Below are 18,557 nucleotides of genomic sequence, written 5' to 3' on the forward strand. Positions count from 1 at the left end.
ATTTCCTCAGTACAGTAATAAGGGAAGTACTGGTAACAATAATATAGGCTTTTCTGATTATGGAAAATATTCAATTTCAAGGTTTTTGCTGTTTTTCTAAAGAATCTTATAAACACACTTGCCAGGAAATTATGAAATGCTGTCAAATGTAAGACAACGCCTGATGAGCATCAATTGCACCAAGTCTTATTAATATTTAATAATCCGGAAGGAGGAAAAAGATGATTCCAAGGCAACAAGACCGCACTACAGGAAGTGCTTTAATGTATGCTGTGTATGTGGCCCTCACTGACAGATTCTGTGAGCTGAAGGGACTGGGGTAGCGGGGTTGGCTCACACATTCTATGGGACATTTCTTCATCATTACACAGCAAGCCCCCTAAGGCAAGGGTTAAGAGTTGTCCACCGTTTCTTCTACCTAGCAAAGTGGCTGGCATATTACAGCCATGCAGCCGATGTCAGGAGCAGATGACAGTCTATCAAAGAAAGCTTCAGGCTTTTAGCTCCTTATTCTGAAACCACCAAATCCAGAGTCACCTCTATCTGAAACACTGTCAAATGACTCACTTGTTTTATAAACCCCTTTTCCTATTTAGGGCAGACTGGGAAAATAAAGCCCAGAATGTCCCCAGAGGAAACTCTTGGCCCAGGAGTCGGGTCATGGCCTCATGGCAGCAAGTGGAACCATATCTATGTGAATGAGAAGAATTTTTAAACTGTCCCTTTTTAAGATGACATACAAAGTTTCAGTTCTGAGACCCCTGCCAAATTTGTGAGAGACCCTGCTTGCCCTGATAAAAAGCCTGGAATATTCCTTGTCAGTCATAGGCAGCAGTGATGAATTTTAAAGGAAAAAAATAGACAAGATTTGCATATAAAATACTTCTTTGCAGTGTTCATACAACTCAAATTTAAAACTTAAGCCGGGAGTGTTGGGAAGTCTGTATGAGAGATGTTGCTTCTGATTCTGAGGAAGAGAGAAAGATTTCACAGATGTTTAGGAAACAGTGCAAGCAAAACATGCTAGATAACTAGCAGGAAGAACAGGAGAAAAACATCACAGATTTCCAGAAGGCAGATCAAACAATCAACAGTCAAGAAGATATATACATGATGGTAAAAGCAGAATTCGCTATTTGAATTATTTCCAGTCCGCTCTGACTCTAAAGGTCTAATAATGCATTTAGTTGACTTTTCATAAAGTTGCTCCATGGAATCCAAAATGAAATTAAATTTAGGGGCTGGGGATTTAGCTGCAAAGTGCCTGCCTGGCAAGAGCAAGGTCGTGAGTTCGGTTCCTGGTACCGGAGAAAAAACAAAAAAAAACAACAACCAAAAAAGAAATTAAATTTAAAAGTAATTTTAAAAAGTCATGAAAAGAAAAGCTTCCATGTGGTTAAAGTTGAAAACACTGATTAAATGAAGTTAAACAAATTAATGCAGGACTTCACAGAACCTTTGATATGCTTTTACATCTCCAAAGGAGCTATATATACAGTAAGCAGTGTTGCTAAAGTATAGTTAATAGCAAAATCCCTTTACTTCCACCCCATTTTCTTTAGCATTTTATTAAATTAGTGGTTTTTGGAAAACACTTTAGAAAATGTTCTTTTAGTATTCTCTCCCATTTACATAGATTTTTAATTGACAGTATTCTGAAGATTATATAATAACCTTCCATATGATGCTGATCATTCAGCATCACCAAACTGATTAAAGCCAGATATGTGGAACAATCAAGACTTTTACATTCTTTTACACAGTAACTCAGTATTTCATTTTTATTACTCTTTCCCATTTTCAGTGGGGATACATTGTTCTAGGCACTCTGCAGAGAATTCTGTATGAATTAATCATGTAACCCTCACAATGCTCCTTTACGTCAATTATTAGCAAGTAGCTCCACTTCATAGAGAAGCAAACTGATCTTCAGAGATCTTAATTAACTTGAATGTGGAAGAAAGTACTAGAACTCACATTTCAGATCAAGAGAGTCTGAATCCAGAGTGTGGGCACTTGAACCACCATACTATAAAATGTATATTAACAATTCAGTTCCAGAATATTAAGCAAAAACAATGCAAGAGTGAACTTTGAGTAAGTTAATAAAGTACATGTAACAAACTGGCATGGGTACCACTTATATATTCTCTTGGTCATTCCTTCTTTCTTCCCTAAACACCAGTACAAAATCAGATACTATCTTGGTTACCGGGGATCCAGCAGAACAAGCAGTCAGATTCTGTACACTTTTGGAAAAGATAATCAATAAGGTGAGTACACATAATAAGCATAAGGAGGAGTAATAACGCTAAGGAAAAGAAAGGGCTCTAGTGGGCTGGTGTATGTGTGTGTTCTCTTGCGTGTTGGAGGAAGCAGGTATAACAAGTCAGATGATAGCTCAGAGAGAAGCACTGGGTTTTGCAAGGGAGGTGACCATGATCTTGACAAGAATAGCTGCAGATGATCACTGGGCAGGGGCCTGTGGCAGTGGCTTCAAGCAATCTCACACACACACACACACACACACACACACACACACACAAAAGAGCTGCTAAGAGGGCAAGTATGGGCAATGGCTTCAAGGAATTTCAAGGAAAAAGAGAAATAAGACAGTTATAGGAAGGACATATAAAATAAGGGAGGAATTATTTACCAGTGCTTTTAAGATATAAGAATCATATGAAAGAATTCTGTTAATGGATGATAATAGAATTGAAAGGAAAAATTTGGTGAAAGGAGAAGATATAATAGACAAGACAGGTGTTTTGATGGGATACAGAGAAATGGCGTCCAGGAAACAAATGGAGAGGCTGACTTGGGTAGAAGATGAACAATAAATTGACCATAGTAGCAGGAGACAAGTCAGAGAATGTGGCCAAGATAAAGAGAGGAGTTGAATGCCCCAAACAAAACAGAAGTGACACCATGCAACAGGATTTACTACTTTTCTCTGAGGCCATCTCCTGACATTTTCAGCTATGCTAGATTTCTTTTTTCTTTATCTATAGAGATAGAGAGAATAGCAATGATAAGATTATTGTAAAGATTAAGAGTTAATCATTGATTTTTAGGGCTTATATGAGTGACTATAGTGTCACATGGCAAATGTTATTCATGTTGCTATTATTATTACATTATCATTAATTATATATAGCTCAAATTATGTGTTCCTAACACTTGAATTTAATTTAATACCTCCTTGGCATCAAATGAAATGCACTCCTTGGGAGAAAGAGCAAGTTGTCATCTGGGATATGGTTTGTTTAACATCGTTTCTCTAATGTAATTTTGGCACATTAATTTTAAAGAAGCCATAAATTGAATCAATTCTGATTTTGTTAGAGTCTTTGAAAGCAGTGTTACATTCTATTGAGCCAAATGCTGATCTTACAGCAAACAAATAGGGAGCATTCTGGGATTCAATATTTGCCACATTTTTTGATTAGCAAGCAGAAGGAACGGATGCAATCAATATGTGGACTCCCCATGCAAAATGTACTTATTTCCTCTGTGAAAATCTTTCTTGACACCTGAGCTTCTCTCTCCAGCTGCCTGATCTCTTTGGGGGTCTCAACATTGCTGCCACCTTGGGGCTGGGGATTTAGCTCAGTGGCACAGCACCTGCCTGCCAAGCGCAATGTCGTGAGTTCAATTCCCGGTACCGGAAAAAAACAAACAAAAAAAAACATTGCTGCCATCCTAGCTTGTCTGTCCTGGACCACTGCAGTCTTCACACTGCCTCTGCATTCCTCACCCCACATACCATATATGGTCTCCACAGCAGTGACTTAAAAAACTGTCCATCAAGCCAGTCCACTACGTCTAAAACCATTTTAGTCTGTAAGAGAAGAAATGCACCCCCTCCTAGAATTAGAAAACCCTGCCCAGATGTCCCCTGCCCACTTCCAACCCATCTCTTCCTGCTCTCTTTCTATTACTCATCTTGCTCCCCACACCCAAGTTCACACTGTGTTCTAGGGATGCACCAGTCTTTCTCTACACAAGGTTCTTGGATCTTTCTGCTCTTTCTGCATAGAACATTCCTCTTCCAGTTCACACGAGGTGCTCAGAATCATCTTGCGTGTGTCTTTGTGCAACTATTGGCACCTCAAAGAGCACGCTCTGTCCTCCATTAAAGCAGCTCCATCTTCCAGCAAGCACTAGTTTTATTCCACTTGTTACCATTACTTGCAACAGAAATCGTTCTGGTTGTCTCTATGCTTGTTTCTCTTCTGACTTGTTGGGGGAATGCAATGTCTTTTATGAACTACCTATAAAACTTCATGTCTTCTTCACCCCTTTAGTGAGAGTGAATTGAAACTTGAAGTTCACTGAATTTAATAGGAGGAATAAATAACCTGCAATTCCTGAATTTTTGCAGATAATAGTTAAATCTCAACCTACCAGGGTGACTTCCAGCTGTCACATAAGTTTTCGGATAGCTAACAGAATTAATTGTGTTTTCACTCATTTATTTCTCCATTCCTTAAATCACTCAGCCAACTCATCACTTATTTCTTTATTACTCTCTAAAATCTGACTTTGTGTAAAGTGTTTACACAATTATTTTCTGTATGTTTGACAAGGTGTATTATGTACAGAAATAAATTAGGATGATCTCAAAGAACATAAAATGTACTATCTTACTTCATGCCTGATAACAGAGTAGTAAAAGGTTTCACATTCTTGGAAAAGACGATCTAATATTCTGTTTAACAATAATCAATTTGATATTCATAGATTCAGAGAGACATCTTTTGGGTACATAAGAACTGAACTCATGACCACAAACATGGGTAACTGAAATAAATTCTGTATCAGGGAGTCATCACAGTGCAATGGAAGATGCTTTCTCAAGGGAAGTGCAATTAAAGGTATGTGTAGACAAAGGAAGGAAGAAGGTAAAAGACATCACAAAGTTCAGAAAGTCTGCCCAGACACGGGGCTTCTATCACATTCATATAAATTTACATCCAAGGATAACTCAATGGGTTCATCTAGAACTCTGCAGGTGGAACTGATCTAGGAGAGAAGAGGGACTGAAAACACATATAAACGGCTTTCTGAAAGGCTGTGATTATTTCTCTGAAATTAATGCTTTTAAGGAGCATTTACTACATTTCAGGGGTGACATTCATTCCTTATATGCATTGTATCTCATGGAACACTCATAACGTCTCTATGAGCACTATTTATTATTGCCCCACTTTAGATGAGAAAATGGAAGCAGAGAAGGAATTTGAGCCATAGAAGGTCAGAGAGAAGTAAGTGACGGGTGCTGCCCTTGACCGCAGCCTAACTGGAAAGCCTCTGAACTAAGCACCAAAAACGCTGACCGGTTGATCTTGTTTCACTCAGATGGATCCCCACTGCTCTCCCATGTTTAGACGAGCAGTGATAAGAGCTAGAAAATAAATTACCCTTTTTGAGAGTTATTTCTGTAGTTATTAAACCAAGTGTAAAAATTAATGGTTCACTTTAAAACCAAATACTTTTGTTTAGATTAAAACTTTGAAAAATCTACGACGAAATGTCAAAGAAATGATCCCCTCCTCCCCCACCTGCCTCTGTGCTAGGGATTGAACTCGGGCCTCATGCATACTCAGTATGCATTCTACCACTGAGCTAGACCCTCAGCCTCTAAATTATAGTATCTCTCAACTCCAAAATCCCTGGAATAATGCCCATGGGATATCATTAGTTAAAAAACCAATGTGCAGAGGTATAATATGTTCCCAGTTGATATGCTAATATTTGTAAGAGTGTAGAAAGATAGAGTCTTCACTCTTAGCAATGCCTAACTAGATGGGAGGAGAAATCTATTATAGGAAGATGACAATCTGCATATGTTTTTGTGTGTGTCCCATCACAATAAGCATAGCTTAATTTTATAATTATTAGTGAGTACAGAGTAATTTTTCCATATCATTTATTTCTAAATATAGTCTTCCTATGTCTTTTCATGATTTTCTCAAATAATCTTGTTCCTAACTTTAACTGTTTTTTATAACTCTTCTTTCAACTAAATTTACTTTACACATTAGGATTCCAGTTAAGATTTCCACTGATAAATTCTTCAGCAAAAATAAATTCAGGAATGTCTGGTTCTTGTTGTCTGATTCCTTGGCAGTCCTGTGAGCCTGTGAGTAAAACTAGTTCCGGGATATGGGGCATCCTTCACATGGACATGTATACTTACAAGGCTATGTGCGTTATTAACATACGAATTTCCATAGTACTGAGAAATTTTACATTGCTCTTTATTGTAACTGTTGTACATACACAACTTGAAGATGTAATAGGAACTAGGCTTGGTTCACTTAACTAACTTGGATGACCAGTCTATTATTGGCACAGGGACCCACACTAGTAATTTATAGTCCATAGCTTTGATAATAAAATCCTCAGATTATTGGCTTTAAGGCACTTTGAAAGGAAAATTCTAGGCAAGTTAAAACATTATCCTACAATTTCAAGGGCTCTAAAGTAGATGAAAATTGACAGAGCTGGAAGTGAATGTCCTCATCAAATCTAAACTATTACTTAGCTAAGAAGTGACTACAAAATAAGTATATACAGATATTCCTCCTTTAATGACTCACCTGTTAAAGTACTGTTTAGATTTACAACCCATCTATTTTTGGTACAGTTATATTCATCTTGTTTATGGAGCATCAGTGTGGTTTTTTGTACAGTACATGTTATTTATATAGAAATGTAATTTTTGCTGATTTTACTATATAGCATAGTACTGTAGTTTTATGTTCTGCTATACAATATAGTACTGCATGTAAGAATTATGCAAATAAAGTAAAGTCATCAAACTGGAGTTTTCTTTGACCATTTCTTTGTTTTGAATATTGTAATATATGTACTATAGACAATTCCTCACTTAGTGACCAATTTATTTAAAGACCTAGTTGTAGGTCTGTACGCGATCATTAAATGAAGAAGGCCTATTAGTTTTCCTTCCAGTCTATTTCAGAATAACCAAGAGACAGCTTAGTTCAGACTTCTATAAAACCCTAACTCAATCCTATAAACATGTGGGAGATTCATTATCATTGTTGTTTCAGCTGCAACATTGTATTAATCAACTTACAGCATTATACAGTTCCCAATCTTAGCTGAATACATAATGACTCTGGTTAGCATCATTCATGGTAAAAGAAATTAGATTCGGCAGCCATTTTTTTGACTACTTGCTAAAATTTCAATAGGCTTTGCCAAGCCCAAAGAGATGCGAAGGGCACAAGTTCTGCTCTCTAGGAATTTAAAATTTAGGGAGCAAGTAACACCTAGAACTAACTCTGCTATAAAGTACAATGTGATGAGGACTGCGTACAGTAAGAATATAAAGAATGGGGAGCATGAAGATGTTTGTAGTTAATTCTAATCTAGACAGTGAGACATTCCTGAGAAAAGTTGACCTTTTAGCTACAGCATGAAGATGAAATGAGATTTGGCCAACAGTAGGTGTACTTGTGTGTGTGGGGAGCAGGGAATCACAGGGAAAGCAGGATGTGCTGACAGATAGTAAGGAAGGGGCATGCTTACATGGAAAGGGATGAAAAGAGATGAGGAAGGAAAAGGAGTTTGGGCCAGATCACAGAGGACTTCAGTGAACAAGTTTAAATGTACGCTCCAAGTCACCCCAAGATTCACTCATGAGTAAGAAAAAGAAAAGTGTTGCTTCTAGCGAAGTTCTCCTCCTTTTCTCATTAAAAGTATCAGCGGTCTTATTTTTATTTACTTTAAATCAGACAGGAGTTTTTAAGATCTGTAATTTCAAACAGGCATTTTTTTTTACATTAAATTATGCGGTCAGGTTTTTGGAGGAGAACAATCAGTGAATCTTAGTAAAAATGAGGAAAATGATGATATATTAAGATACCTACCTGCTTAGGGAGACTGGAAGCCAGCAAAAAAAATAATATTGTACTAGAATAGAGGGGAGACTAGGGAAGGGGTGATGGGGGACGTGCAGTGTAAGATGATCTATCAGCACCAACTGGAGAGTGTTCATAGCTCCGCTCAATCTCACAGCCCCAGAATTTGCTGTTCCAAATGCAAGATTAACACATGAATTAACACAGCTCCTGTCAGTGAATCTAAGCATCAGAAAACACCTCTGTTCTCATCAGAGGAACCTCTCCAGCTCCTAGTTCATCAACAGAACAGAGACAGCTCACAATGCCAAATCTTCATGCTAACTTTCCATTAGTGCAGCTGCTGGCTTAGCCCATGAGCTCCATGCATTCCTCGTCCCTGGAGGACGGGACGCCTGCATGTCCCTTATCATCACCTTAGATAAGCCTCGGTGCTTCTAAAACCTACCATTCTAACACCATTTTCAAATGCTTGCCGGGTGAGGGGAGCTGGCCCGTCTACAGTCTTGCCGTCATCGTCCGGGCCCCAGCTGGCACTATATATGTGCACATGCTGAGGGTTGAAGCTGACTGACTTTGCCTCCACCATGTCTGTAACGTCGCCATCCAGCATTCTCACACCTGCAAGACAGAAAGGAGGGCGAGCTCAGGGCAGGCGCTCCACTGCATGACATCCAAGAAACCCCACTGCAAGCCTGCGGGGTAAACACATGCATTGTTTTTTTTTTATTATTATTTTAAAGAGAGTAGTAAAAAAAAAGAACAATAGCAAAATACCAACATCATCACAGACATAAACAAAATAAAGTAAGAACATTAAAAATGACACAGGGTTTCAAAACAAAACGATAGGAATTAACAGTGGTTGTTATATTATGTATTGTTATCTTCAGTGAAGTTGCTCAGATTATCAGATGTAAGAATGGAAGACTATTTAAAGCATTAAGGCGAATAAAAAAATAATTATTTAAAAAACATTAGAGATGATACAGGGTTTTACGAAACAAGATGGTAGGAATTCACCAATGGTTGTTCTATTGCATGTTGTCTTCAACTCAGTTGCTCAGATTACCAGATATAAGCATGCAAAATTGGTCAAAATATAAAAAAGTTTAAGCATTAACTGTTCCTTTCAATAAACCACCAGACATGAGCAGTAAAGTTATCCCAACTGTCTGTCTGTCTATCTATCTATTTTGCCTTCCTTCTTTCTTTTTGTCTTTCCCTCATCCCAGTTTTGTTAATCAACACTCAACTGAGCATATTTTCCCGGTGAAAGGATAATGTACACTTTTCAGAAGGTATTTTGGAGAGCAAGGAAGTTACAGTACATGTAAAAGTGAAAAGCTTCTTTAAAATTTTTTTTATCCAGTTTTTTTCCGAGCTTCTAATCCCTACAGTGATTGCCATAACCTACCCCTCTCTTCATCCGTCTCTTAAGCATCTACTGCTGGGTAGAAAGATCCTCAAGCAATCCACCTTCCCTAAATTTCTTTCCAGTGAATAACTTGTGCTCAGGGTTGGTATAAAATAGTCTAGCCTCAGCAGTCTTATAAATTTGGGAAAGGTGCCAAGTTGGGTTGGTCTCATTTCCTCTGCATTTAATATTAGCCCCTAATCTGAAGATCAATGTAAACTTAATTTATTTATTTTTTGTGAAGTTATTTACAAGTCAAATAATAAATGGGAATGCGTTTAATACTTCAAATAATTCTCAAAGTGTTTTCAGCAATGTTTAGTCATTAATCTTCATTTAAATAGATTCCTACAAGATGGATAGAAATTTATTGTTATCCCTAAAGTGGACACTAAGACACTCAGAAATGAATTACATGCTGAGCCAGGTGTGGTGGTACATGATGCAATCCTAGCATTCTGCAAGGCTGAGGCAGGAAGATCACAATTTTGAGCCCAACTGAGACAATTTAGCAAGAACTCGCCTAAAATCTTTTACAAAGGGCCTGTGGATGTAGGATCAGCACAAATACTCTGTGTTCAATCTCCCAGTAACACAAGAAAGAAAGAACAAGGGGGATAAATGAAGAGAGGGGAAAGAGAACAAAAGGGTAGATAGGCACCAAATGCCAGGCTTGGGCTGGGAATGTGGCTCAGTGGTAGAGCTCTTTCCTTGAATGAACAAGCCCTGGGTTAGATCCCCAGCACCAAAATTCAAAAACAAAGGTGAGACTTTCCTTTTATTCTGGAGACTCACAACAATAAAATATCTAATTGTCAGATGAACATAACTCTCCTCAGCTTAAACTAAATATTATAACTGAAATACTGTATCTTTACAGGGCAAACTTACTCCTTACTAAAATCTTGTTATTTCAATAAGATTTCAGCTTTTCATTGTTTTTCAATAAATAGGAATTAAATAGCACAACCTCAGGTCAGGCAGTCTTATATAGAGAGCCCTTTCCAGTCCTCGTCACGGCCCAGGAAGTTTATGTTTGCAATCCCATGAACAGTTACTGGAATTCCAGTGAGTTAATTCCAATCTACCACTCCCAGAACAACCCATGGTGAGAATAAGGACACTAAGGCATATCTGTAGTTATGGGGATCCAAAGGGCCCTAAGTCCAGCTATGATGACGACTATTCAGAACAAAGGACTATACCCAGGACTGAACCCAGGTTTTATTCATTTTGAAGAAGGCAGTGGCTTGAGGATGAGTGACTGTGAGAGTGGAGGGAAATACGTGAGTGCCATGAGCTGGGCCAGGTAGGAGACCTGAAATCACCTCTGCAAATGCAGAAAGAAGGATATGCAGGAAGAGTACTCTGTATAACACAACTGAGATAGCATCTAATGCTTTGGGGTCGGTGCTTCAGCTCTGATGTGTAATCCTTGAAGCCCCAGGAAGTCATAGCCTCTATTCTCGAGGCTCAGTCCCAGCAGGCAGCACGGAGCACTGGCTCACATCCTGCCTCATCCCGGCTCACTGGAGGGAGCCACGGGGGTCCGGGGAGACATGCCTGCCAGCTCCAAAGATTACCATCAGCACCTCGGCTACTCCGATATGCAGTGCTTAGAGCCAGTTGAAGGGATAAGGAAAAGTCCTAGCCAGCTCAGGACATATCAACACATGGAAACAGGGTCAGGCTCAGCCAAAACGGAGGCAATTGCTCCTCTTTAAGGGGTCCCCTAGGTGGTCCTCCACAGGCTTAATTACTATATACAACTGTAAATCTATCTTACTACTTTCTATTACTTGCAAACAAAGAAAAACAGGATGAACAATGATTGCACCTGTATGAAACATTCCATAATTGTAACATTTTGCCTCATTTTCATTCTCTAAAAACACAAACATTAGGTTGAACTCTTTTTCCATGACAGATATCAGGTTTTAATGTTTTATAAAAGAAAAGTAAATAAGCCCTTCGACATGTAGCCAACACTAAATTTTCTCAAAGTACAGTATCCCTAAAGATGCTGCATGTGGCTGTTATGTCTCCTATCTTTTCCTCTAGACTAAATATATCTGTCTCAGTTGTACATACTGCTGGGTTACTATAAAATTTTGTTTTCTGATTTTTAAAGGAAGATGTATGTCAACAGGTGATGCAGAGAATGAAAGTTTTGAACAAATCCCTTTAAAAATTATGGAACACAAACCATACTGAGCAAGTTTATTTTGTGAGAGGGAAAACACAGAACGATACCCTGCTTGTGCCAGGTGCTGAGTAGCTACTGCTTTATTTCAATTTAATATGAATATTCAAAATAGATCTGCAAGTTTTTAAGTGGATAAATGAACTGCTTTATCTTACCTTCCACTGAAAAGCATAAAGTGAAACGATTTTAGTGATATAGCAAGGTCTACCCCATATAATCTTACTGGGATGTCCAAATGCCAACGTGTGTGTAGCAACACATTTTGATTTAGTTGCTGTAGTATGCATTTTATGAAAAGTACATGAAAAAAAGCCTACTAAATCATACTTAGAGGCTTATGATTTTCTTTCTTTTTTTGTCCTTTTGAGACAGAGTCTTGCTATGCAGTTCAGGCTGGGCTGAGCTTACTGTGGCTTCGATCTCACAACGATCCTCCTGCCTCACCGTCCCGAGTGCTGGGATTACAAGCATGCACCACCCGCCCAGCTGAGGCTCATGATTTTCTGATTGGAGAGCCACAAGTAAGAATTTCACCATTTTGTAAAATTTTAAAGGTAAAAGCAGGCTTCTTTTTCTTCATTTAACTCCAAGCCTTCATGCCTCAGGCCTAAGGGGTTAAATCTATAATTCAGTATGACCTTGCTTAGAACATCTTAAATTATCATCAACAGTTTCTTCTCTTAATGAAGGTGCTGTGAAGCTAGGTCAGCATTTTATTGTGAGTTCCCAAGTTCATCCCGTCCCTTCATTGTCAGTAGTGGGAGTGCTGGGTTGGGGCGTGAGTCTGCGCATGACAGCTGAGTCCTGGCCTGCGAGGCGGCTGGCTGGGCAACCAGATGTGGCTCCCTGGGAGGAACAGGGGCCTCCGGCACCCTCGTCCCTCTCAGGGAAAAACCATGGTGTCCTTTTTTTAGCATCTCCACATCGTCTACCCGAGACAAGGCAGATACTACAGAGTACAGCTAATTACTGGTTAACAAATTGTCAAAGGGCAAAATTCAGGGTGAAGTAAAGGAAAGAGGTCACATTCACTGTGGACTGACATTCAGGGTAATTTTAGAAAACCTTTTCTTAGCACTGCTATTATATGCATAGCCTTCTTTTTTTTTTTTTTTTTTTTTGGTTTTGGTTTTGGTTTTTCTCCGGTACCAGGAACCGAACTCACGACGTTGCGCTTGCCAGGCAGGCGCTTTTGCCGCTGAGCTAAATCCCCAGCCCCTGCATAGCCTTCTTATCTGTGGTCTCACTTCCTCAAATTCAGTTATCCGAGGTCAACTAACTGAAAATATTAAATGGCAAATTTCAGAAAGAAACAATTCATGTTTTAAATAACTTTTATGAAAGTATAGTTTCATAATTTTTCTTTTATTATTAGCTGCATGGTGCTTTAGAAAGAAGACCAGCCTAGTTTCAGAAGCTTCATTCAGCTTACAATATCCTTTACCGGAACCTTACAGAACACTTGTAAACCAGGCAGAGGGTGTACACAGAATACTTTCCTCCCATTTGTATGTGATGGAGGCACTTGGCTGTTGCTTACAAAGCTGATTCCAAATGGTAAAGCTTACTTTTATCAATGCTTGGATTTGTACTGCTCTGGCTGGATCCTTAGAATAAATGTGTATTTCACTTTGTGCATTTGTGTGTATGTATAGATATACCCTGGACCCATTCGTGGAAACTACCTTATGCGACTACCAAAGGAGATTTTACCATTTTCCATTTTAATTACATTTACAAAGATCTTTATCTAAAAGCCTAAGCACCACACACATAATAAATGCTCTGCTTTGAGAGAACTTCAAAACGTTTGTTTCCTCAGAGATATTATGGCCTATGTGTCTATTGCTAGTTCCTTCCTACCCAGGTACCAATTGTAGAATTTTGGTACAGACATCAAAGATACCTATCTTTACTACATACATTACATTTTTTTCTTCAAGCCCATTAGAAGAGGCACATTTGTAACACATTAGGGGTACTCCATCTGCGGTCCTTACCTATACTCAGTGGCGCATGTTAACGCCACTGAGTATAGTGGTTTTGCTGTTAGCAGTAATCAAATATTATTGTGCACAGATAGCCCATCTAGTCTAAAAAGGATTCTGGAAACAAGTTAGCAAAAGACTGCCTGGCTCATATCTCTATGCACGTAAGTTTGTTTTTCATACCTCCGATCTTGGCGTTGAAAGCGATTCCAACTGTGCAGTGAGAGTTGTTTGCAGCGGCTGCCACTTCTCCAGCACAGCGGGTCCCATGCCTGCAGGCAGAGCACACACATTTTCTGAAGTAAGACACTCCGTTTGCACGAACTCAACACATCACCGCCACCGCTCAGACTTCAAAGTGGTGTAGAAAGCACCCAGCTGCGGTGTGTCTCGAGCTTCCTACCCAAGTAGCGCTTAGGTTGTCTGTGGCAAATTCCCAGCACATAATTATGCTGTTTTGGATTATATTATTTTAATGTTTACATGTTTGTATTTGATATCTTGTTCTCTCAACTAGAAAATCTTGAAAGCTAAAACCTAGTGCCATTTTCTGTATCTGCCAAATACCTGCTGACCAATATAGTAGCCGCCAGTCAATATATATAGCTATTGCACCCTTGGAAGGCAGCTAGTGCAACTTCATCTCAATCTTCAATTTTATTTAACTTTAACTTAATTTAAAAACTAATATTCCAGTATGAGAAAAGTTAACAATGTGGGTATAAGAATATGCTCATTAAACTATAATTTTAAATACAGTCAAGCTTCTCTAATGAAAAATTTCTATAAAGAATAGGATGTGCTATACACACTAAGTGGAAAAAGTTTTATACAAAATAAATATACACTAATAATTTTTATATTAATTATACACTGAACAACTCTAGTAAAATATATTATAAGTTTTATTCCATGTGTTTGTTTTCACCTCTTCATTGGTTTTTTAAATGTGACTACAAGAAATGATTTTTCCCCAAAAGCACTCTCATTTATTTCTTCCAATAAGACCTTGTTCCTTGATCAGAAAAATCTTGTAGCTGAAAGGACTTCTAAGATCGTCCTGTCTGAGGATGTCCAAAATGTGTCAAATACAAAGAACAATCTATTTAAAAGTACTGGCCTTAAACAGCATGTTAAGAATGTTCCAGTATGACCAAGTCCAGAGAAGGAACAGTAAGACCGATGGCTAAGATCTGCTATGGCTGCAGAAGAGAGAGGAAATAACCAGTGTGGTATATTTACCATTGCTAAGGGAGTTCATGTCCACCCCTCCCCTCACTTTCAGAGATGAGCTCACTTAGATACAGAGATCTGTCAGAAAAGCAGTTAAGTTAATACACTGGTGACTAACTGTGAGGGCCTCATTCCCGGGCTTTTCATTTTACAACACAGCTGCCTTGCACTACGCTGTCGTGGGACATGACCACCATCTATGCAACTCTGAACAAGTTGCTGCCTACAATGACAGGTGCACATGCAAGTTTACAAAAAGGAGACATCGTATACTGCTTTGTTCACTTAGTAATGTCATGCATATTTTTTACATCAACATTAATATATATCATTTCAGTGGTCACTAATATATTCCATAAATGGTATACATACGTGTATGATGGATGTGAACATCTATCGGTATGTACACAGACACACACATACACTCTCTTTTATACAATAATGTCATCTCTTTTATACAATATCCATTCTTGCAAATTTTACACAATTTTTCAAGGATATTAACAAGGTTATTAAGAACAATCTTGAAAATTATATATATGTGTGTGTATATATATATATAAAATTTAATTTAACACCTGGAGATAAATTCCTAGAAGTAGAATTATGGGACCAAAGAGTACAAGATCTGTGGCAACCAATCCACATAAAAATGATAAGATTAAAACTATTACAAAACTGTAGATTTTTGTGCACAGCCTGAGAGAGGAGAAAGAAAATACAAGCAAAGCTGAGAGACGCTGAGGAATGCAGAAAATATATGGATGAACCCTGCTCACAAATCTGTGTCTTAGGTTTTCACGTATTTTTATCCTTGCCCATTTGACATGTTAAGTCATCGTCAGCTCCTTCCACCCACATATTTGATACTGAATGTCTTTTAAAGTATTTATTATTTCTATTTCTTGCTTTGTGAATAACTTTCTCATCCTCTTTGCCCAAATGTCCTGTTTCCTGCCAAATTTGTTGCAAACATGTGTCCAAGTCTGGAACATATCAATGTAATTTTGGTCAATTTTGGACTTTCCTACAAGTATTTAATTTTGATATGCTTGTAATTACCTTGCCCTTCCAGTATTATCACTTTACCCATCAGAAAAAATGATCAATTGTTAAAAGAACAATCATTTCTTTTACAAGCCCCAACCTCAAGTGATAATTTCCCCCGCGCCTAACAATTACTAACTATGATTCTTCACCAGGCTCTGACTGCACATTACTTCATGATGTAAGTTATTTTTCTTTCAAGTTCGAATTTCCTTAGTGAGGCCACTGTTCTTACTCTTCATTGTATCTGTTATTAATTAATGTTATTATTAATGTTATTAATAACTAGACCACTAGGGCTTCTATTTTTAAATTTAGGTATACTTCATTCTTTGGCCCACAGGCTACTTAGGTTTTGATATTTTCAAATATATACGGGTAGTATTTTTATATCAATTGACAATTTGATTGCTATGATAAAAGAATGTAATATATATGAGCCAATTCTTTGAATAGCTGAAACTAACACAATGACAATGATAATGATTAGTGGATTATATAAATGTTCTATGTGCTTGAAAATGATATACTGTATGTTTTCCAATTGTTTATTTTCTTCTAATTCTTTCTTATATGTACACTATATCAAACATTTAGCAAGCTACTGATTCATTAATGTTCTTTTCAGTTCTACTAACTTTGTTCTGTTTAGAATTGATTTATTAAGCCAGGCATGGTGGTACCTGCCTGTAATCTCAGCACTCGGGTGGCTGAGGCAGGAGGATTGGCCTGAGCTCAAGGTCAGCTTGAGCTACATAGTGAGTTCAAAGCAAGCTTGAACTACATAGCAAGACCTGTCTCTAAATAAATAAACAAATAAATATTGATTTATTAATCTTCCAAGTGAAACAAACTATTTAGAAATATGTAGCAACACTTTGTAGTTCTGTACTACAAGAAGGTGTCTAGGTAATATTTAACTTGTACATATTACTGTATCTCCCTCTATTTTCAAACATTCTATGTTCATATTAGTTATGTCTCTTATAAAGACAATATGTTGGTTTTTTTTGTTTTTTGAAGCTAGGTTATCTGCTTACTAGAGGTTAAGTCTATCTGTAGTAACTATATTTACTGATACAAACATGTTAACTCTGTGATCTTTTTCCCCTACCAGTTTGGCTGTATTCTTATTATGCAGTGTTAACCCTAAATATTTGGTCATGGAAACTAATAACACAAAAGCTGAGGTCATTGATGCTTTTATTTTCTTTTCATAAACAAAACAGACTCAGAATGTCTTAACTCTGATTATCTCTCTCTCATACTCATGTATTATCTCTCCATGGTTATACTATATACCTTGGAATATTTAATCCTATAAGTTACCATTATTGTTACTACATTGAATGTTTATTTCAATTTACAAATATATTCTTTGCTTCACACTTCATTTTGGGAGCACTGATCATTCTGTACACATACCTAGCAGAGTTTTTTCTTAGTCAAAAGCCTTTTTTGGTATCTTCAGAAACTGACTTTATTTTACTGTTCTTGAAAATAATTTCAGTGAATAAGGAACTACAGTCTAATATCACTGAAAAGATATCATTTTCTGTCTTCTAGCTCCCATTGCTCCCAGTAAAAGGTCAGCAATTTGGAAAATCTGTCTTTCTGGACACTTATTAGATCTTCTCTTTGAGTTTTCTATTCTGTAGGTTCATTAAGATGTTTTATGCATGGATTTGAAAAATTCTGTCTTGGGATTTCTGAACCTTCAGCTTAGTCTAATTTCTCAGATGATTCTCATGACAATCTCTGAAACTGCTTCCATCATTCCTTCTTGTCTGTCCTTTCAGAGTCACAAGGAAACATTCATTTACACTGACTGACTCCCTTAAAGGTTAATCTCTCGAAATTGTCTCAATCTCTCTCTGTGTGCACGTACACCAAGGCCCTTCAAGGAATGTAATCATCACGCACTACCACTTGGGAAGAGGTCCATGAGATAAAAGGAAGAAGAAGGAGAGAGGGGGTTAAAAAAGAATTAAGAAATGTCATATATATGTATGAACTCCCCCACAATATATGTAATCATTATGTACTACAAACATGTACAAAATTTTTTTTTTATTTAAAACGTCTCTCTCTGGCCACATTCTCAGTAACTTGATTAATTCTATATTTTACTTATCCTTTCTGCACCATTACCAGTCTGATACTTAATTGATTTATTGTCATTCACTTCAATTATTATGTTTTCTTTTTGAAGTTCTTTTTGTTTTTTAAAAATCTGGTTAATTTGATTAGTTTCTTTTTCGTAAATGCTTTTTCATATTCATTTCTTTATACATCTAAATTATACCCAATAATTCTAAAATGTATAAATCTAATTCTATTATTATACTTGCTGCTAGCTTATTTTCATAGTGTCATTTTCCTCTGTAGTTTATGAATTTTTCATTTAGGAGGTGATGTTGCTTGGGCTTTTATCTTTTTGAGTTCTTTCAGGCTAGCATGGAAGGCTTTTATTTCCAAAGGTTTAAATCTGTTTCTGCCACATATTTGGTGGTAAATCAACAAGGACCTGCTCAACTAAATTAAAACTTAAATTATGTAAGTCATATGAACTACAGATGTAAATCTCGTAAGTGCTGTTGGTAGTTCTTAAAGGATATTTATTTTCTTTTTTTATCCTCTTGTCCTATCTTGTATGCTGGCTGGGAATGTTGACTATTTCTCCTGTCTCATTGCATGTAGAGTTTTTTCCTCTACTGATGAAAATGGTTCTTTATGAGTTCCATTTTATTAGAAGTTCTCTTTTTTTTTTTTTT

The 18,557-nt window shown here is 37.4% G+C and overlaps 1 protein-coding gene across 2 annotated transcripts in view; it reads right to left on the minus strand.

Annotated features, from left to right (window-relative positions):
• The window catches only part of Pcsk5 (proprotein convertase subtilisin/kexin type 5), a gene marked incomplete at its 5' end in the record, with an annotated part of 418,607 nt that overhangs the window by 242,674 nt on the left and 157,376 nt on the right, over positions 1–18,557 (minus strand). For both annotated transcript variants that reach the window (XM_005408309.2, XM_005408310.2), the window contains 2 exon segments: positions 8,341–8,513; positions 13,687–13,775. In XM_005408309.2, coding sequence (XP_005408366.1) covers positions 8,341–8,513; positions 13,687–13,775 — 262 coding nt within the window.

The sequence above is a fragment of the Chinchilla lanigera genome, unplaced genomic scaffold (assembly GCF_000276665.1).
Source record: "Chinchilla lanigera isolate Chin_1 unplaced genomic scaffold, ChiLan1.0 scaffold00111, whole genome shotgun sequence".
Lineage (NCBI taxonomy): Eukaryota > Metazoa > Chordata > Mammalia > Rodentia > Chinchillidae > Chinchilla > Chinchilla lanigera.